We start from the raw sequence: 22,312 nt of genomic DNA on the forward strand, positions 1-22,312 counted from the left end.
TAAAAGAAGATATGAGAAAGAGGGAGGAAAAGTGGGAGGAGGAAAAAGAGAAAATAAAAAAGGAAATTAAAGAAATAGTAAAGTAGATGGAAAAGAGAGAGAGAAGGAGGGAGTAAGGGGGAGGAGATAGAGGGGAGATTAGAAAAACTAGAATTAGGAAGGAAAGAAGGTAGGGTAGGAGAAGAGAATAGGATAGGGGGGGAAATAGAAAAAAGGATAAGGGAACTAGAATGGAAAGTAGAAGAGAAAGAAAGGAAGGAGAGAAGGAGAAAGATCGTGGTGAGCGGAATGACAGGTACAGGGGGCAAGATAGAGGAAGGAGTAGAACAATTACTAAAGATTTTAGGGATAGAGGACGCCATCGAGACAGTAAGAAGGGTAAGGGGGGAGGAGGAATGGTGATAGCAAAGTTGAGGGACGGGGAAACGAAAAGAAGAGTGATGGAAACAAAGAAGTAGTTAACTGGTAGAAACGAGAGAATAGAAGATGACCTCACACAGAGAAAAAGGAAGATGAAGATAAGCTTAGAAGCAATAGCGGAATGAGAGAGGAGGGGAAAGAGTGCTTGGGTACGATATGGTAAGATAATGATAAAAGGACGTTGGTGGAGGTAGGATGAAAGAAAGGAGTTGCTAAGGGACGGAGAAGGTAGGGAGAGGTGTGAGGTTAAGGAAAGAGAAACAGAGCAAAGGAGTCGGGGGGAAGGACAAAAGGGGAGCAGGGAAAAAGGAGATTAGGACTAGGTAGGAAAAGGGATCAAGGGGCAAAGGAAGTTGGGACGGGAAGAACGGGGTGTAAAATAGCATTGCGGAACGTGGCAGGGCTAGCGATAAAGGATAATGAATTCTGGAGGAGAATAGGAAAGTGGAGCATAGTAATAATGATGGAAACATGAATAGAGGAGAAGAAATGGGAGGCGTTAAGAGGAAAATTACCTAAGGGTTTTATTTGGGCGATGCAAGCAGCGAAGAGAGAGAGAGCAATAAAGGGAGGACAAAAGGGGGAATGGTAGCAGGGATAAGAAAAGAAATGATTGAAGGAAACCAGGGGGGGGGGTTAAAATAATAGATCAAGGGACAATAGAAGTAAGGGCAAAAATAGGAACAAAAAGATGGACCTTCGTAGGAATGTACGTTAGTGGATACCTAAAGCGAAAGCTGGAAAGAGTGAAGGAATGGGCAGAAATGGGAGGGGAAGATAGAGAGATTCTAGTAGGAGGAGATTTTAATGTAAGAACGGGAATAAGGGGAGGGTGCATATTGGAAGGAGAGGAAGAAGGGATGAGGAGATCAAAGGACGCAACGGAGAACACTAAGGGAAGGAAACTAGTGAGATGGCTTGAGGAACAAGGATGGGGGATTCTGAATGGGACAATAAAAGGAGATGAGAGAGGAGAATTCACATATACAAGGGCCAGAGGAGAATCGGTAATAGACTATGTAGTGGGAGAGGTGGGCATAGGGGATAGAGTAGAGAGGTTAGAAGTGGGGGAGGGGATAGATTCGGACCGTTGATAGTGACGGTAAGAGAGGAAAGAAGAAAAGAAAAAGGGGAGGAAGGAAACAGGAACACACCGGGGAGAGGGGTGTGGAACGAGAGTGGGCGGGAGAGATTCAGAGAGGTAGTGGCAAGGATAGGGGAAAAAAGAGAAATAGGATAGAAACCGAAATACAGGAGGGATTACGGAGGTTGAGGGAAGGGCTACAAAAGGGGTGGGGGGAGAAAGAGAAAGGGATGGTGGGATGAAGAGTGTGCAGCAGCAAAGAGAGAAGCGAGGAAGGCACTGAGACGATGGACAAAGGGTAAGGGAGAAGTAGAAGGGTACGGGGAAGCAAAGAGGCAGTTCGAAAGAAAGTGTGAGGAAAAAAAAAGGAAAAGGCGGACAGGTTCGTGAAAGAAGCAGAAGAAGTAAAGAATGAGAAGGAGGTGTGGGAGCTTGTGAATAGGGGGAGGAAAAGTAAGGAAGAGGGTAAACGAAAAGATAGGGATGAAAGAGTGGAAAGAACATTATATGCAGGTGCTAACAGGGGTAGATCGGAAAGCGGTAACGGGACAAAGAATGGAAAGAACAAAGGAAGGAAGTGAGGAGGTAATAGGGGAAGAGATAAGAAAGAAAAGGAGAAAACTGAGAGACAAGAAAGCTATGGGATTGGATCAAATACCAAATGAGGTATGGAAATACACGGGGTGAAGGTACAAGAGTGGGCACGAAAAATAATAAATAGGGTATGGAGAGGGGAAGGGTGGCCGGAAGAATGGAAGGAAGGATTAATAATATCCTTCATAAAAAAGGGAGATGGAATGAGGGTAGAGGAGTATAGGTGGGTGACAGTAATGTCATCACTATATAAAATGTACGCATCGGTGCTGGCAGAAAGGCTGGTAAAAGAAATAGATGAAAAAAAAATGATACCGGAGAATCAGACGGGCTTCAGAAGGGGAAGGGGTACAGTAGACAACACTTATATTTTGAATTATTTAATAGGAAGAAATATAGAAAGGCCAGGAGGAAAAATGATAGCTCTGTTTATAGATGTAAGAACGGCATTTGATTTAGTAGATAGGGGGGTCCTATGGAGAGCGATGGAAAAGAGAGGGGTAAGCGTAGGGCTGAGGAAAAGGATAGAAGTGTACGCGGAGACGAAGAACAGGGTAAGGGTAGGGGGAACTGGAGGAAAGCTTTTGGACAGAGAAGGGGGTAAGGCAGGGATGCCCACTGAGCCTTCACTTGTTCAACACACTGATAGCTGACCTAGAGGAAGAACTAGGAAAAGGGGGATGAGGGGAGGGGATAAGATCCCTGTCGGGTGAGAATGCGGAATGTCTGATTGCAGAAGACGAGAGTGAATTGGGGGCGATGATAGCTGGGCTAGAAAGGTATCTGGATAAGAAAAAGCTAGAGTTAAACATAGAAAAAACGAAAGTGATGAAGATTGCGAAAGGAGGAGGAAGGAAGAAGAAATTCACGTAGAGATGGAAAGGAAGAAAAATTGAGAAGGTGAATCACTTTACATACCTAGGGTACAACCTAGGGTATGAGATAGGAAGGAATGGGGCACAAAAGCGGCAAGTGATAATAAGAGCAAGGAAGGCAATAATCGCGATGAGGCAGGTGTGGGGAATGGGAAAAAGGAAGTTCGCGAAGGACGTGAAGAGGAGACTATTTTTGTTCGACGCATTAATGTGGACAGTGGAGAGTTATGGGGTAGAGATATGAGGATGGAAGGGGGGGGGAAGCGGTCGAGGCAAGCCAGGAAAAATATACAAGATGGGTACTAGGGGTGGAGTGGACAACACCAGGGTATATGGCGAGGAAAGAGGTAAATAGGGAGAAGGTGCACATAAAAGCAGGAAGAAGGGCATGGAACTATGAAATAAGACTAGAGGAGGATGGAGGAAGTGAATGGGCAAGAAAGTGCTGGGAGGAAATAAAGAAAAGAGAAAAAATTATCTGCGTGGGAGGAGGAAAGGAGAGAATTTTTTAAAGAGGTAGGAATACAGATGGAGGAGGTGAAAAGACTGAGAGAAAAGGGGAGGGAGGGGTACGAGGAGATAGAAAAAAGATACGAAGAGAAAGATAATAGACAAACGTGGGAAAGGATAAGGGAATCAAAGTACAACAAGTGGTATAAGTGGGTGAAGGGAGAAGGGTTTCCAGAATATATGGCAAAAGGCTGGGGAGAGAGTAAGTGGAGAAGAGTAGCGCGTTGTAGGTTAGGAAATGAGGTAAGGGAAGCAAGATACTAGGAAGAGATAGAGAAAAGGGTATGTAAATTATGCGGAAAGGAGGAAGAGACATGGGAACATATTTGGGAGGGATGTAGAGATAGAGGAAACAATGGGAGCTGGCAAGAGAGAGGAAAAGAAGTACTAGGGGAGGAAGGAGAAGGGTAGTTAAGAGAAATAGTTGAAGAAAGAAGTAAAATAACAGGAAAAGTGGAAGAAGGAAAGGAGAGAGAAGAGGGAGGAGACAAACACACAGGCACAGAGAAAGAGAGAGAGAGAGAGAGAGAGAGAGAGAGAGAGAGAGAGAGAACGGAAACGGAAGGATAGAAAGTCGAAGGTGGAGGGTTCAGAGATAAGATAAAAATTAAGGAATACAAATTCAAAGACGATAAACACCCGAATAGAGGAGATAAGGCAAGGCAAGAAAGATAGGATAAGGCGTTAAGTTTAAGGATATACACAAGATAAGGTGAACGCGAGAAAAGCAGAGAAAGGCGATGACGGGCGCAAAAGGCAAGCGTAGGAATGCGAAAACGGGAGAGAGAACAAAATATAAGAGACTGATCAGAGTTTAAAGCGGTAAACTAGTTATAAGTAGAATGTCAGATAAAAACTAGAATGTAAGATATAAAAGTAGAGAGTAAGATAAGATGTAAGCGTAAAAAGTACAATGTAAGATAGAAATAAATGCTGGAAAGGCTGGATAAGGCTGGAAACGGAAGTACTTGTAACCCCAAAGGAAGTCAATAAACTAATACATACATACATACATACATACATACATAAATGTTAATTACTGTAAAAAGATAATAGAATTGTGTTTCACAACCATGATTATACATAAAAAAGTTTTCTTTCGTTTTTCATTTTAATTTATTTATTTCAATTTATTTATGTCATTTTATTTAATTATTGTGAATAAATAATACAAGTGTAATAATTATATGAAAAATACATTGGTAAGTTAATACTATGATTATACATATAAAATAAAATTTTGTGAATATACATTTGTCATGTTCATTACTATTCAATTCTGCACTTTAAGACAAATAGATATTATAAAAAATTAGAATTATATAACAAAGAATCTTTTTTACGAACCTCCAAACATTTATTTTCTTAAAATTGTGTTACAATTAAGATTAGTATAATTCATAAATTTAAAAATGAGAGGGTATAGCAAAGGTTTGGCGAACCAATAAAAACTGACTGGCTCAAGTCCAGTCTTTTATTGTAGTGTCTCTAAATAGAACCTAAGTCGTCTTGGTCACGGCCAAGGTTCTGCTGTGGAAAGTAATTGATATTGAAAATTCGGTAACTGCATATATGAATATACATCACACACATACTTATCTCAAATAGTTCAGGATAATACCAGAAAATTGGTTGATTCAATACAGGGCAAATCTTAATATCAAAACGAAATGAACTATAATACTTAATAACTGAGAATTATTTGAAATTTCAAAAAGAAAAATTATTTTATTTCACTATTAAAGACTAACCAGGTAGAATTGCAAAATTATCTTCTTTAAGTCTGAATTTAACACACAGTGGAAAATAATATATACTGTAACTCATAAATTTGTTCACAGATGGCTCTCACGTTTATTTGACCATCGTATGTACCAACTACATATGTACGAATTTTATATAAAAATTGAGACCAATTTACCTCTTACGGATGATGAAAGTAAAGATAATCAGGTCACGTAAGCACGAGTTGCATACAAATATTTACACTTAATTGTTATTTCGAACGTTCTTGTAAACGAATTTGTGAGTCACTGTATGATACGTGTGTGTATGCATGTATACACAAGCAGTATGTATTCCTTATCTTACGAACTTGAGGGTTATGTAAACGTGAATTGTACTCTTATTCCGTACACTTACGCAGGAGCATGTTATGTACTATTCATTACTATGCAGCACAGTAGGACACACCTAGATACTGCGAAATGCCTCACCGATGTTGTTTGTTTTAGAGAGTTTTAAATAATGAAATTAAATTTATCGAAAAAATGTGTGAAACTGATAATACTACCTCAATCATCGAAATCTTATAAAGGTGAATTAAAGTAAATTTCTTATAGTGTGTAAGATGCATACACACTTATATAACTTATTGCTTAATGTTCACGTACGTATTCAAATATGTATAAGTGTATTGCGTTTATGATGCAAAAAACCGAAACGTATACCCAAAATTCATAGTATATATGTATACATACAATTTAGGTATCTCATTCTCTTAACCCTACGTATACACAAACACGCATATTTTCAAATTTTCGATAGCAATGCGCCAAGAAAAAACATTAACAAGAACAATGATATGTAACACGAGAATGAAATGAATTTCATTATAAAACATACAATGAAACAACTATACTTACCACATTGGTTGGAAGTTTATGTCCGGGAAGATATTTTACGTTTTCATGTGTCTCGTTTATAATATTGGTCAACCTTTTTCCATTGATAATTTCTTCATATACATACATCGTAACGTAATCATCAAAGATGCTTAGATTACTAGCATTTGCTCCAACTATCTTAGCGATAGCTGAACCCCTGTAATCCGTACGCAGACATAAATGAGGGTTATAATACCTATCATAAAATTATTTTCAAAGGTTTAATTAAAAAAGTAATAAGAATTTATTTTTTGTTTAAGACATTTCTACAAATCTTTATACGTCTCCAATGTATTCACTTGTATGTCGAAAATGTATTCGTGCAACTTAATTATCGAATTATATTTTTGAATATAACCTGAATATCGAAAAACCTGAACATTCGATTTACACATTATCATGTGTATGATATTCATAACATGATTTTGTATGTTTTAGGTGGACATTTGATTACTACTTTATTAATCCCTAATGCGTGTGTTTGTATACGCTCTGAACTATTACAAAGAATTGCTACTCTGTATTAATAACATATGACAAATGACAATTGTTCCAGAGTCCCAATTTTTAAAAGTATAGTAAGAGGGGAAATAAACTGTAATCATAAGTATGTGACACACCAAGCTCTCTTTGTATCTAGCACGTGCAATACGATTAACTGAATCAGCAGACAAATAGTTTGTCATAAAAAATATAAGTGTTAATATTAGTGACTACCTACCAGTTTCCAGATCCAATAATGCAAACACGCTGTTTGGCTGCCATGGTCGTATTTTTTGTGGATATCAGAGGAACACGTTTATAAACTGTAAGGAATCGGGAAGTGGTAGACACGAAGTTGCACGAAGTACGCGACTCCGAATCGAAGGGACGACTGGAACAGAACAGATCCGCACACAAGAAAGCTTGCGCTGTTTCCGTGGAAGTGGAAGCGCACAAAACTGACGAACGAGTTGATAGTAACGAAAACTGATAGACGAGTCATTATCGTTATCAGAATTTGAGAGTGTATCAATTAATGTCCATTGTGATAAAAATTGTATATTTTCATTGTATAATTTTACACGGATTACATGACCGTGCTGAAATGACTTTTATAATCAAGATATGCAACACAATGCATTTTAAGATAATGAGTTTTATACAGTCGTGTATATTATAAATACATAAAATGTACAATTTAATAATAATCTCTTAAAATGAAAAATAACATAAACAAAGCCGGTGACAAATATACTCGAGTACTGTACATTTTTTACACCTGTTATTTTTAATATTCATGTGACACTGATAAAAAAATGTTACAAGATATTGCCAAATAATATTACGTAACGCACGTGTGTATGATTTCCAGTTTAAAATAAAGCAATGAAACAATGGAGGTATAATACTTAATTCTTACTTTTAGATGGTAATATCGTCTTTGGGGATATTCAAGATATTTGACGAATGTTCAAGAAAGGTTTAAATTATCATATAAGTGAGTACGTTTCATTAAAAGATACTGTGGACAGTAAAGTCACTTAGTATATCACACACCTTCACGCGCGCGCGCGCGCACACACAACACCGCGCGCGCGCACACACAACACCGCGCGCGCGCGCGTAGTCTTATCTGACTCCATTTTCATTGAAAAGCCCAGCGTAGAGACAACTGGTCAATTCTTCGGATTTCATTTTGAAATTCATACAATATTCTCTAAGTCCCTCACATATAACGCGTAAGGGAATGTCAGGCAAGGAGGCAAGACGGTAACTGACGGTAATGCTAAAAAGAAACGCAAAAAAAATCAAATACATTACTCATGAATCAATATAGGTATATTTCTTTTCAAATTTAAAAACAAAACTGAGATCATAAAAATAAAAAATTTAACGATAAGTACGTCTTTTTCTTAACTAACTATATTTTTCCACTTTACCTCACATGCGGGACTGCTATGGGAGAAAAATGACGTATGTTATTGACGCATTTCACAAAGAAACACACAATCCAGTCGGTCAAATCTGCAAAGCCAAATTTTGTCCAATGCCTGTTATATAGTTATGGCTAGAAGTTTGATTGCAAGATTTGTTATAAACAACTTGCGCGCACATTGGCAGCAACATATGTTGAAAATTGGTTTACGCAAATCATGTTCCGGTTTTGCCCTCAATTTGACATAGGTCCTGTTGGAAGACTTTCTGCCAAATTTGCTTTACCATTTTGTCAGCTGGCGTTTCCTGCAAAACCCAAGTCAAACGCAGAAACAGATGACTATGGATTTTTAGACAAGTTTTTTAGAGAAGCAAGTTTTTTAAGATTTGTAGACAAGCAAGTCATTTATTGCTGGCAATTTGCTCGAAACTTGTACACAACTGGTTATCAGGGAATTTATATGTTGAAAACTGTAGATTGGTATATGTACGGATAATTGAAAATAAAAAAATTCTATTTCCTTCTTTTAATGGCAAGTCTCCCAGATAGCACATTACGCCTTAAACACGCCCATTTTACGTCTAAGACGCCTTTAAGCCATCTTCAAGGCGTCATGTGTTATTTGGGATTCGTGATTCTCCAAAACTTCTTTTTCGTTTTTTAGGATTCGTTTTCTTTTTTCTTCGGTTGTTTTTTTCGAATCAGGTTTGTACGGTGTAGAAGTTAATGATGGTAAAATGTCTTCTGTTGAAATATTGAAAGAAAAATTTAAGTTGCGACATACATTTATTGGTATAGACGAATTCACTATTTGCGTCACAGAGTCGTTATGGAAAGAACATCCTGTCTTGTCCCAGTATGCACTTCATACTTAACATGTTTTTTTGTAAAATAACTTGAACAATTTCTTAATGAAAACTGTAAATTTATGAAAAAGTAACTAATAAGATAAATTAACTTACCGTTTGTGGTCAAACAACATTCACACAAATAAACTGACACTACTGTAAACTTTCTGTATAATTACATACTTATTGAGAAAATTGAAAATCTTGTCGTAACTTGTGACACGTGTGGTCTCTAACACTGATTTTTGGACTGATGTGTTTACGTGCATATGTAGTATCTATGGTTTTTTGTCAACAAAGTTTTCCCGTCTTGCCCCATATTCACTGTAACGCCAAATGTACCTTCTAATTTTCTAAACATTGTTTAAATGGATATTAGTTTTAATTTTTATTTATATAAACTTTATAAATGATTCCTGACACAAATTTTTGGGTTAACCAACCAGTTGTTTATTCAACCAGGAAACCAGTTCCATAGGGTCTGGTTAAGAGAGAGTCAACTGTAATATTATAGATTATAGGTATATTCAATTTTTAGAATATCAAAGCAAAAACAAATAATAGCTACTTTATTAGAAATCAGAAGAAAGAAGACAGTGTCCTAGCTTTGTGTATTGTATGGTATAGTTCACTGTTATTTTTAAATACCAAAAGTAATTGGATTTTTCTTAAAACTTTCCATTATTTTTTATTTTTTTATATATTATTCTATAAACGACGGTTTAAATTATACCATGCAAGATTCTTTTTCTGATTTTGATGTACAATTTTTTCTTGGGAAAAGTAAACATGTTGATGATGAAACAGTAATTATGTAATATAATTGACAATTTAATTTTTATTCCAATAAATTATTATTATTTATTATTATATTATTATTTAATATTATCTTTTTATCATTTATTATCACCATAAAACACACGCAAATGGAATTTTATTGCACTTTCAATTTTCACTTGTATTTTTTACTCTTGTCATGTCACATAAGCTGCAATAGATAAGATATAGTACATGTATATGTATACATATATACACTTAAATACACATGCCTACATATAATATTTATTTGCTTTCATTACACGTTTCAGATCTAATTACACTTTTTATGCTTTTTATATATGTAAATGAATTCCATAGATAAATACGTAGTAGAGAAAACTGTTAATTATAACACTCTACATTAAGTTTACTTACACTATTTTCATCAACTGCATAGTGAATATAATCTAATGCACAATCGCAAATTAAAAGAGTCATTTATTTATTATCAGATAAATCATTAGCGCATGCACTATTTTTCCTATAGGTGACAATAACATCTGATATATTTAAATATACCGATTGCTCTTATATCACAAGGTAACATTATTACTGGTAATGTATATTGTAAATGAAGTTTCTTTATTTTAGTCCTCTGCGGTGGATTGCGCAGCGTCCAAAATAATTTCAAACGAGAATGGCTGGAAACTATATCCTTCCCCAGAATAAAATTTACTTTGGAATTCAACCCTGTGAAAATTGTTTTTGAATTAATGTTAACTTAATGTAATTAATTGAGTTACATGGTATATATTATAAATGCGTCATTTTGAGATAGTATTTTTCTAAATAATAATATTATAAAAATAATTTGAAATATACAATAAGGTCTAGATATATGCGAAGAAATTAGCTTCGGTATCTACGAGTGAAGTTAGCTCCATCACTTTTTTTTGCTTCTAATTAGTACGCTGGAAAGACCGAGGGCAACATTCTTAGCACTTAGTGTGAAACTTTTACCAGTAAAATAAAAATTTTCTTTATTATTTAGTACCAATATCGCTAGGAAAACATCACCAATCAACTGCGGACTTTTTCTGATAAAAATTAGACAAATCGGTTAATTTTATAGACTAGGTCAGTGTTGAGAACTTTCAAAGTTAACCGGAGAGTGAATTGTTCATGCGGAAATTAGAAAGTGTGAGGGATTTTTCATTATCCGATTTATATCGTGCTGGAACTCATTTTCATTAGGAAACTGTCAGGAATTGATTGATTATACTTTCCCATTTGCATATATTATGAAAATTTCTACACATTATTGTTTGTGGTGTCTCGTCGCGGTGCGAAGGTCATGTGAGGATTTGTCACTAAGAAATGAAATTTGAGTCGGACCTGATTCTGTTGCATTAATCCAGACCATATTGTGTATGTACATACATATAAACAATACATACCAATGAAGCCGCAATGTGTGTAAGAAAGCTGATAATCCTTCCATAAGTACTAAGATACCGATGGTTAAAACAGCCCAAAATGCAAACACAGCCCATAAAATAATACCTCCTGACCAACCTTCGCGTGTTAATCCATTTCTCATGACCATGGTCCACAAAACTTCTGATAATTCTAAGAGAAATAATGAAAGTAACGATAGATTCAAATACATTAAAATACACATACAAAATTTGTTGGTATCATGATCCAATTTTTTTAACTTACGAGCATGAGCAAGTGATAAAGCCCATAAACGCAAATATGACGCAGTATGAGATACACTGCCAAGAACATATTCAATAGTGTGAATTCCTTGATGAATAAACATTTCGCCCATCTCTTCTTCTTCTTCCTTGTGACCACCTTGAACAATGCCACTGTTTGGCTGGATTGTATCAACACCACCTTCTACATCCCCATTTTCTGTTCCATGATTGTTTAACTAATTAGACAAGAGAAAGTTAATTTTTAACATACTTAATCATTTTATTAATAATTGTAGTATGAGATGTAAGTATTTATTATGTCTATGGGAAAATCTAATGATACAATTAGGAACACTTTTTAAATTGTATTGTTTATTGCTATGATTTATAATTTATTTTTATCATTTTAAATGTAAGTGATCGGATAAACTTCTGACAAGCATCCACACCTGATAATCCTGACCTTGACGTATGTTATCAGGATCAGCCTCTCGAGTAACCTTCAAAAGGTTTAAACCGTCGATCGTTGGTTATTAAAAAGTTATGAACAGAAAAATGTTTGAACTGTCTCTAACCAACTCGGATCAGTAGAATGCTTCAAGGTTGATTAGAGAGAGGTCAAGGAAAAAATAAATCAGAGTTGATTATAGACCGTTCAAGAAAAAAGGTATCATTATTATCACAGCAGATTTTTGGCGGAATTCAACGACGAAATAAGTAAGTATTTATTCTACCAGTTTGTTCTTTAACTAGCTCTAACTAATTCAGAGCAGGATGACGCTTTGAACAGTATTTTTTTTTTGGCTTTTGAACTCGCTCAAACCAACTCAGATCAATATAATGCTTTGACTAGTACTTTTTAAAAACACTACGTTATAAACGTTCAGATATCTAGGAAAATTACGGTACGTTTTTCAATCTTCCTGTGTTAATAACTTTTTAATACCCATTGATCGGCGGTTTAATCCTTCTAATGGTTGTTCGGGAGCGTGACCTTAATAACTTATGTCAAAATCAGGGTCATCGGGTGTGGGTGCTTTTCGAAAGTTCACCCGATTCATTTAGTTAATTTGCATAAAAATTCATATTTTCAATTGTGAAGCTTTAAAGAATACATCTGTAATCTTCGTGTAATTACTGAATATTTTTGGTTTATTCGTCATTTATGACAAGGAATTATAATTGGACCTATTCTATAACAGTGTTTACTTAATACGATATTAACCCTTGTGTGGACAACCCAAATAGTCACAATTATTGAGGAATAGAAATATTCTTAATCTGACAGATTAGATAAACAGATAATTTTACTTCCATACTTTTCCGAAACTCTTAGTTTTCCCTTTTAGTCCAGTCGAATTAGACTTCAAAACCCTCATTTCAAAAAATAACTTTAAGTAGCTATGTTTTTACATGAAAATATTCGAAAAGTCATTAGAAATGAAATGTATACGTTTGAGACTCATGAAAAGTTGGGGAACATTGTAAAAAGAATTCGAAAAGAATTGAGAAACATGTTTTTCGCTTGCAGAAGGAAATGTAAAGATTTTAGAGAAAAAAAAGTCAAATAGAAAATTTAGATATTAGAAATACCTACAAAGTGACATAAAGTACGTTAAAATCAGTCCACACGTTAAGTTGCAAAAGAATTCTAATTGTCGAAATAGACTGTTTTTCAGTTGTTTAATACTCGAAGGGATTTGACCATAGAGGTTTGAAATTTTAAGACAATATGGTCTATATTACGGTTAAGAAGTGTGCCAAATTTCAGCAGTAAATATTTATTCGTTTTTAGATAAAGTCATTTATTTATTCGAAAAGCGTCTTCGGAAAAGTTAAATTCTACATCTTTGGCAAGTCGGAAAGTAATCAGGGGGTGTATTTGTTACAGCTGGAGAGTTGTACTATCATGTACATTTCCAAATGAAGTGAATTTTTTAAATTAAACCACCCAAATATGGTTCTAAAGTATGGGTATCTTTTTTCTTGTAAACAATTTGAATATCTTCTTCAATTTCGACTGTATCGAAGTGCTGTATTGTAAAACAAAATATTCCACTCTACGTTAACTAAGAGCCGAGATAATTTTTTTTTTTTAAATCACTGTAGTGTCAATTTTCAACATTAAGAGTTCAAATTTGTACGAAGTCTGGAGGAAGAGTTAAATTATCTGTTTTTTAATTTTCGAATTAATCCATTCAGAGACTTCTCTGATAGAGATCTAGCCGTGCAAATGAGCTCGAAACCCCGAAATTGATCTCGTGCATTATATCTGGAGGAGTCGGAAAAATTTAGGTTTTCTCTGCAACAAATAACCGAAGGTGAGAGAGACACAAGTGCCGTAGATGTTTCGCGATCGCAAGAACACCGCAAAAAGTCGGGCCTACCTCCCAGCGTCTTCTTTCGGTAAACAGACGATAATTCCATCTAGGCTCCTTTCTAGGCTCAAGAAAAAACAGTCTATGCCAAATGTCAACCCACTATCTCGACCGAGAGGGGGGGGGGGGGGGGGGGGGAATGACTCGCAAAAATTCTGTAAAAAATCCGATGTATAGTATTTGTCAAAGTATGTGTTGAAGATTTTTTAGGTGAGTATTCTAATTGTGAAAAATCAAAAACGCTAAAAAATAATGAAAAAATAATGAAAATATAGCACTAGCCGCTGCGCGATCGGTGCCTGTTGGTATTTGATTAAATATTTCCGTATATAAGGGACATAGTATAGTGTCAAGCAATCGTGTTAATGTAATTTTTTTAGTTTATACATTATTTTGTTGAATGCAGAAATACGTGAAATCTTATAATATACTTATTTAATAAAGGAAATACAAAAATTCAAAGTATACGTTACTTTTTCACAGAAAAAATCGGTTTTTGATTTTTCAAACTACGGTGCACCCTACCAAAAAATCTGAGAAAATTGAGGATACTACTTATGATAATATGTGGCTACTGTGAAATGATAAATGTATGTAGTCACTTCAAAACTTTAATAAGAAAAAAATATTTTTTATCATTCTTTATTTTTCACAACTAGGATACTCAACCAAAAAATCGCACAAAAATCTCCAACACGCGCCCCGATAAATACTATCTATCAGATTTTTTACAGAATTTTTGCGCGTCATTAAAGAGGGAAAATAGAGGAAAAACCAGTAATCCGAATTTACCCTATTACTACCCTCCCGATCGAGATAGAGGGTTGAAACTTGGCACGGACTATTTTTTCTTAACAAGCTATCGAATGGTATATCACAAGTCGAAAATTGGTCTAAGGGCATTTTTGACCCCCTTATCCTGCTATATCCTTTGCCAAAAGGCAAAATAAACAAGGCAACAGTTTGACAAAGAACGAGAAAGAGCAACTAAACCACTTAAGTTGATACACTCAGATGTATGCGGTTTAATAAATCCAAAGACTTGGGATGGAACAGATACTTCATCATTTTTCTAGCTGATTATTACACACCACTGTATGGTTTATCTAATGAAACCCAAGAATTAAGCAGTACAAATAATAAAGGAATATCTTATGTTAGCAGAAACAAAGTGGAATTTAGAAATGTACAAATTTTGCTGTGACAATGGTAAGGAATATATGAACAAAGAATTCCAGAGCTGGTGCAAAAGAAAAGGTAATAAAAATCGATTCAACTGTACCATACACTCCACAACTAAATGCAAAAGCGGATAGACTAAACCGCACTTTAATGGAGAAGGCAAGATCATTAATTGCAGACTCAGTACTCGATAAAAATATGTGGGGCGCGGCAGTAAGGGCTGCTGTATATCTGACAAATAGAAGCCCATCAGCAACAGAGAGTAAAACTCTACACGAAAACAGGATAGGAAAAAAAACAGATTTAACTAATATTAAGATGTTTGATTATGATCCGTATGCAAAAATTCTAGGAAATCTAATAAATTGAACTCTGCAAATAATTTAAAAAAGGCGCGCGTTAGCAACAGCGTCACGTGTGTGCGTGCAGAGAAGTGTCAAGAACGAAACGTATATCAGTAGCGCGTAGAGTGTAGAATGTACAAAAAAAACGGTACAAAAGGCACGTGCAAAGATTTATATTTTATTTTAATTACTGTCCACTGTGTAGACTGTATCTACTTAATAAATATCTTTTAAAAAACCTAACAAACTGGTATTGAAATACCGGAATAAGAAAAATATAATTTTGTTGTATTTTTAGTATACTGTAACGAGATGGCTATGGTCTGATTATTGAAATTTGTACGATGAAAATAATACCAAACATGACTACATTTATGTTAATTTTAAACTAAATGAGTACTATTTAATTGACGAAGTAGAACTGTTTGATATATTGTAATTTGGTCATGTAATTGCCCACCCATCAGAATATAATATGTATCGATATCACGTGCCGCTAAGAGGCTTAGTTACATTTTAATTGAAATAACATAAAGTAATACCTTAAAATAACTAATCATTTCAACCATTTTATATTATTTACTTTATTTTTATTTTAGAAATAACATGGAAGAACTACACAACTGTACTTTCTAAATATTCTATTTCAATAATACCAAAGCCTAGACCTTAATTGATTGAATTGCCTTACAATTGTCTTCATTCAATAATTTTTTAATAGGATCTGAACGAAACAATTAATTATTAGTACTAGGGAATGATCTGTCTCTACACTATTATTACACTCTACTTATTCTTTCTTACTCATACTGCCTACGTCTCTCTCGTACCCGTCATGCACGCACGGCAGAGTGAGCCGGAGTCAGATAACGGTGGTCAATTCTCGGAAATCTCACTTTCCGGATACAGTGGGATCTGTTTGTTGTAACATTTACATTGAAATATTGTATGTAATTTCACAAAAAGTAGTAAAATATGATAATTGATGCTCCAATACTATTCACGACTGTTATTAACAGATTCGTGTCTTCATTTGTTTCTTTACCATAATAATGAAGGCGGACTGGGACAGTTTACAAAATGGTCGATCAAATGCATTTGCCCGCGTTGGTAATGACATATTTGTTCGTTGTAACATTCTGATTGTACTAATAAAAACGGTTCGTTGTAACGTCGTTTGTTGTAGCACATTCCAATGTATATGGTCAGGCGGTCTCCCGAGCGGTGGCCATATACGTGAACATCACATGCCTTGAACCGTTAATTAGAAAATTGTGTGAAATCTCATATTCTGTGCATAAATGTCATAGAAATTTCCCTTAAACTTTACAGTTTGTAATTCCAATAACACTATTAGAAATATGTGGTTCTATGTGTGAATATTAACATGTCCATAGTCTGTGTCAGATAGTGTATGTATATTTATGTATTTAATTCTGCAGCGATTCTAACTTTTTTATAGTCAATCTAATTAAATAGTTTTACTACTTGTACAGAATCAATTGAAAAAAGAAGATTCTTTTAATTATTGTAACTTTTTTTTACTGAAGTTGAAACAAAATCTACACAGTGAATGTGTCAATTAAGATATTTATTTATGAAAGTTTTTCATATAACCTGTTGGTGTTGCTTCTTTCTATTGTACATTAGCATAAAGGGCTTTGCGAACAACATCCATGGGATACACAGAACAGATATAACCACAAGAAGTGTTTGGAATCCTTCTTGTCCAGCATACATCCATGGCGTGCATTCCTTTGGTGCAGTTCCAGGATTAAACAACACCATATTGATAAAGGTAACTAGTACAGATGGTGCACAAAAAGGACCGTGTTCTGTATCTGTACCTGTAGTAATTAGATAGTATTATTAACGACATCATATTAGTATTTTTGTTTAATATTATAAAATATTTACCATCACTATTGGGACCATACTTAATCCATTTCATGAACATAAGAAGTACCATATATAAGAAGAGGAACACCAGAAAGATAATTTGTGGGATAAATTCACAAATTATGCTAAGTTTTCTTTTAAAGTACAAATGGTTCCATAATCCAACAAATACACCAAACAACATATGTATAACACCAAAAATGATTGAGATTTTCATTTTGTATGAGTTTAAAAAAATGATTTTATTTTCTGCTAACTGCCACACTGGATCCATTCCTATCGGGTACGGAAATTGTAAAAATTGATCCTTTTCACTAGGATTTAGTTGCAACTGCTTATTTGAATATATTGTGGTATAGTTGTAGCTAACTCTCCAGTACGATCCGAAAACGTTCAACGATTTAGAGAATATATCGTTGTATATAATTCCAGTATACATTGAAAATAAACCCATTAAGAAAATAATATATCGACCACCGAAGAAAATATTCCAAATTTCATTATCAGATTTCTTCGCAGCGAGTCCTTTTTCTTTTAACACCATCCAGCCACCAAAGAGGAACATGATAAGCCCATGACCTGTATCTCCGAACATTACAGCAAATAGAAATGGGAATGTTATTATCGTGTAAGGAGCTGGATTCATCTCTCTGTAAGAAGCAACTCCGTATGCATCTATTAGAGCTTGAAACCCTTTCGTAAACTTGTTTGTCCGATTGTACGTGGGAGGATCTTCGAAGGTTTCCATACGATTTAAAATCGGTGGAACGGAACTACCACTACGCTCCTAAAAGAATAAAGAACAGTTAAAAAAAATATTTATATTTCAGAAAAGCTGGTTGAATCTGCAGAAGCAATTATGAAGAAAAACACTTACAGTTCCACGACGTAATGCAAGTTGAATTGTTTCAATGTCCAACACTGGGACCCAGCATTCAGCAATTAAACATTTCTGTGTAACATCCAAGTTGAATAAATTCAAAGTATGGTAAATCGCCTTGATCTTTCGGACTTTCACGAACCAGTTTTTAATATTTTTTGCAGCAGCTACTAAGACTCGATGTCGGTGATCTTGAGTTTGACCAAGAACCTAATGTATAATGTAATAAATGATTCAAATCTTATAACAGCTAGTTAAATTAAAGTACACACATTGAATGAAAGTGACCATAATTATAAAACCGAATGTTATCCAGGAAAAATTACTTACTGTATTTAAATCCTCAATCCGTGTCATGACACCCATAGCCATTTCACGGCGGTCAGCGGGTGCTTCAGGGCATGGATATAAAGTAGCTCTGAACCCTTCACAGATTTTTTTAACTCGAGTTTTCAACTGATCTCCTTGGAAGAATATGATAAATACAGACTTGAAAACTTGGTCCCCCTACAAAGAAACAATATATTATAACATTTATTAAGACTGTTAGGAAAAAATGAAACAATACACGATTTCAAATTTGCGCTTACTGTTGAAGGATCTTCAAGAGGAGTTTCAATTTCAGCTTGACGTAAGAATACATTACCGCGGCAAGCACGCCATAACATGCGTTCAAACGCAGGGATACGTTCTCTTAGGATAACTCCCGCGACGAAACTATTTTAAAGAATAATTTTATTAAAGTGTATGAATTATACATAAATAAAGCAAAAATGAAATCATAACGCTATGGTTAATGTACTATTCATGAGAAAAAATCTGATGCACACATACACTCAAACACTCGACAGGACAGACACGCAAGCTCACACGCTCTACATTCGTAATAAGTATAAACCTAATATAAGATAAAAATTGTTCCCACGTGTTGTGTACCAAAAAGTGCCATATTTAATGTTATACGTCAATATGATGAGATATGGTAATTTCAACCTGTATTGTATAGTATTTTAATCGTTTATTGATATTTTAATCAACTATAATCTTTTCTTAGTTTGCACGTTATTACTGAAAAATGATGATTATCTAGCCATGGTCCTCTATAACGTCCTAATAAACATATATGTTATTAATAATTAGATATTTTAAATACAACTAATGTCCAATTACGATAGTATAGATAGCAACGGAAAATCCTATTTAATGTTATAATAATGTATAGTACGCAGTTTGAAGAACAATTTAACAAAGAAGCAGCCCGCTAATTTATGAAAGGAATGTTGTGACCTTGTATACGTCTCGTAAAATATTGGAAAACAAACACAGTTGTGAATTAGTATTAATGCAAATATATGGAAGTGTTTAGGTAGAGAGAAAAACATTTAGTGACCACTATAAAAATTAACGTTACAACTCTTGGACAGTTCACTTTATTACTATTACATGAAATTCATAATGTTAAGGAATGTTATGGGAATAATATGTAGTTATGTTACATATGGAAGTTACTTGCTCTCATCCTTATTACATTATACTTTTACACTGACAACTAACTATCGAAAGATAGAAAATACATCCCAATGATATGTATATTTCGGTACATAGGAAACTAAAAATATAAGGGTGTTCCTAAAATAAAGGCCAATCATTATTAATGCATTCTGCTCATCGCAGTGATAACAAACCATCGTAAAAGCATAGATCAGTAAATGTTTTATTTCGAACATACAGCGTTCAAAACTTTATTACGAGAGGAAAATTGTTTATAAAATTCTTTGCGGATATCTTAACACATTCGCTGCGAAAGACGCCGATTGGCGAGATTGTTTACGTTACTATGGTGTGCGTAACGACTTGTGGTATCACCAATTGTTTTACGATTCTTTGGTTATTTGTCAGTCCGTTCAGTTCAACAATGCATGTAGCTATGTCTGCATAGAATACCTATAGACTTCAATATAACTGTGTTTAACGTCGGACCAATTTTCTTGCATTCTTTAAAGAAACTGCATTAGTATAAAAATGAGCGACAGAAATGAAAATCAGCCTAATCCTTCTGGCATCTAAAGACGTGAACTAGTTGTGAAAGGTCCAAAACGATTTAAAGCAAAAGAAATGTTACAGTTTTTGTATGATTCTGACATCGATAAAGAAGTCACAGACAGTGATTTGGATATCAATGCATACGAAACTGACAGATGAAGAAGTTGATAGTGCTAACGGTAAGTCAAATTTATTTTATTACGTTTTCCTTATTTTTTCAACTTAATGTTCTATTTTTTATTTTTTATTTTACCTGATCTGTTTAATACATAGCGGTTAGTATCCCCATAGAGACAAACACATCCGAAGAGGAAAAAACCCAAGAATTTATACGATGCATACGGGGGAAGGTGAAGCCACTGGTATAGAAGATTTCGTATTAAAAAAAACAAGAAAGTTGTTAACAGATGTCTCCAGATTCAGAGCCATCTGATTGGTTTAGACTTCTTTTGGACAATGATATCCTCGACAACGTAGTAATGGAAACCAATCAGTACTTTACAAAGTTTTTTTTGGAAAAGACTGGATTTGATTAGAGCACGTATTTCAAAATGAAAACATCTGAATCAGCAAGCACTTTTACAATTTTTTAGTTTGTGTATCATAGGATGGTCCGTATTTTTCAACACCTGATTTTTTTTGCTTTTACCCCCTAGTATAGTTCCATTTTGTAAAACAATAATCCCTGAAAAAGTTTATTACTATCGGACAACAGGAAAGGGTGCCGACCAGGCCTTCAAGTTTTGAATTTATCGATGTTTTTGCAGTTTATAAAAATAGTATTAAAAGAGCATTAAATTTTGCTATAATTTCTCGTTGTATAACTTTTTTCGTACTCCCATACATTTTTACGTTAATAGCGTTTGAATACTGGCAAGTTCGCATTACGCATAAGTACACTTGGTTTCGCGAGCTACTGAAATTTATGCCAAATCAATATTCAGATTAACATTTATTTCAGTATTTGAAATAAATTTACCAAGTGGCAGGAGGCCCTTCCCTTCCGTTGTTTTTATCTTTAGCGGAAGCCGAGTTTGCTCGTGAGTGTGTCCTCACTACGAGGCTCAGGCTTAGTGATGGGATCGATACCAATACTATTGATGATATTCGATCAATTCAATACCCAAAGTGTTCAGTGGGAAGTATCGATACGCATCAAAACTTTGGGTACTTGGTATCAAGTGGCAATACCGACTCTTCTTGAATCGATACCAATTCAATACAGCACCGAATTGAAACCCTTTCAGGTATCGACCTCATAAAAGTATTGTTGAGATTCGTAATTTCCCTATAAGCAGAAGTATATGGCGCTGTGTGTAATGTGCGTGGAGTGCGTGCTGAGTGTCGACTGTTAGTCGCATGTTACAGTATGAACGCGTGTAAAAGGCGCAGTGTGTCGTTGAGCTATTACTTTATTATATTTGTTTAAATAGTTCATATATATATGTATTCTTTCTTTATTTTCTTCTTTAATACTTTTACTTTATATAAATATAGTTTAACATATCTTTGTTATCTTGTTTCTCTGATACCAAATCCAAGCCTCATAACAAATATCAATACCTGTATGATATCTACACGAAGGATAGATATTTTCGGCAGCGTGTTTATTCGAGTCGCCGAGGGTCCAGCGCCAAGTTTTGAACGACATGGAGTCTGACTGAATGTGGGGTCGACAAGAATGTATGCTATCGCCATGTTGGCGATACACATACACCCATCTCTCGATTTATACGGTTTTTAAATTTAAAAAAAAAAAAAAAAAAAAAAAAAAAAAAAAAAAAGGAATATCTTCTATGTTTCATTTCCATTATTTTACCAATTGCTTACCATTTGTTTACTGCGTATACAAATATATGGTATATACAGTAGATGATTTTTATTATGTTTACGTGTTTCCTATTGTAATAAATTAATTGAAATATATAACATGAAAAATGTATACTTTTGAATATGTATGAATTACAACTGGACATTCAGCGCTCGTCGCTTGCCGCCTCGGAATAAAGGCGCTGCCGAAAAATATTCATGTGTTACGAGCCAGGGCTAAGCGGCTGCGAGAGCCGAGGAAATGGCGAGTTTGGTTTTTTAGAGTTTGTTACGTGGACGAACCCGAGCCTATTTCATCTCGGGGAGCCACTAGGATTGTTAGTGTGGGCCTCGTAACTTTTAAGAATTCGGTACACTTCGAGCGGTAAAAGTGTGCCTT

General features: G+C 34.8%; 2 protein-coding genes across 3 annotated transcripts in view; both read right to left on the minus strand.

Annotated features, from left to right (window-relative positions):
* The window catches only part of LOC107187119 (glycerol-3-phosphate dehydrogenase [NAD(+)], cytoplasmic-like), a 74,438-nt gene extending 67,500 nt beyond the window's left edge, over positions 1–6,938 (minus strand). Inside the window, exons 1-2 of the mRNA XM_015575127.1 lie at positions 6,871–6,938; positions 6,129–6,306 (exon numbers count right to left, since the gene is read on the minus strand). Coding sequence (XP_015430613.1) covers positions 6,129–6,306; positions 6,871–6,914 — 222 coding nt within the window. The 5' untranslated portion in view covers positions 6,915–6,938. The remainder of the gene's footprint in view (positions 1–6,128; positions 6,307–6,870) is intronic.
* Positions 6,939–10,282: 3,344 nt separating this feature from the next.
* The window catches only part of LOC107187118 (V-type proton ATPase 116 kDa subunit a), a 189,621-nt gene continuing 177,591 nt past the window's right edge, over positions 10,283–22,312 (minus strand). For both annotated transcript variants that reach the window (XM_015575125.1, XM_015575126.1), the window contains 8 exons: positions 18,651–18,777; positions 18,391–18,567; positions 18,058–18,270; positions 17,199–17,967; positions 16,899–17,128; positions 11,397–11,613; positions 11,132–11,303; positions 10,283–10,424 (listed from right to left, as the gene is read on the minus strand). In XM_015575125.1, coding sequence (XP_015430611.1) covers positions 10,322–10,424; positions 11,132–11,303; positions 11,397–11,613; positions 16,899–17,128; positions 17,199–17,967; positions 18,058–18,270; positions 18,391–18,567; positions 18,651–18,777 — 2,008 coding nt within the window. In that variant the 3' untranslated portion in view covers positions 10,283–10,321. The remainder of the gene's footprint in view (positions 10,425–11,131; positions 11,304–11,396; positions 11,614–16,898; positions 17,129–17,198; positions 17,968–18,057; positions 18,271–18,390; positions 18,568–18,650; positions 18,778–22,312) is intronic.

This window comes from Dufourea novaeangliae, unplaced genomic scaffold (genome assembly GCF_001272555.1).
Source record: "Dufourea novaeangliae isolate 0120121106 unplaced genomic scaffold, ASM127255v1 scaffold98, whole genome shotgun sequence".
NCBI lineage: Eukaryota > Metazoa > Arthropoda > Insecta > Hymenoptera > Halictidae > Dufourea > Dufourea novaeangliae.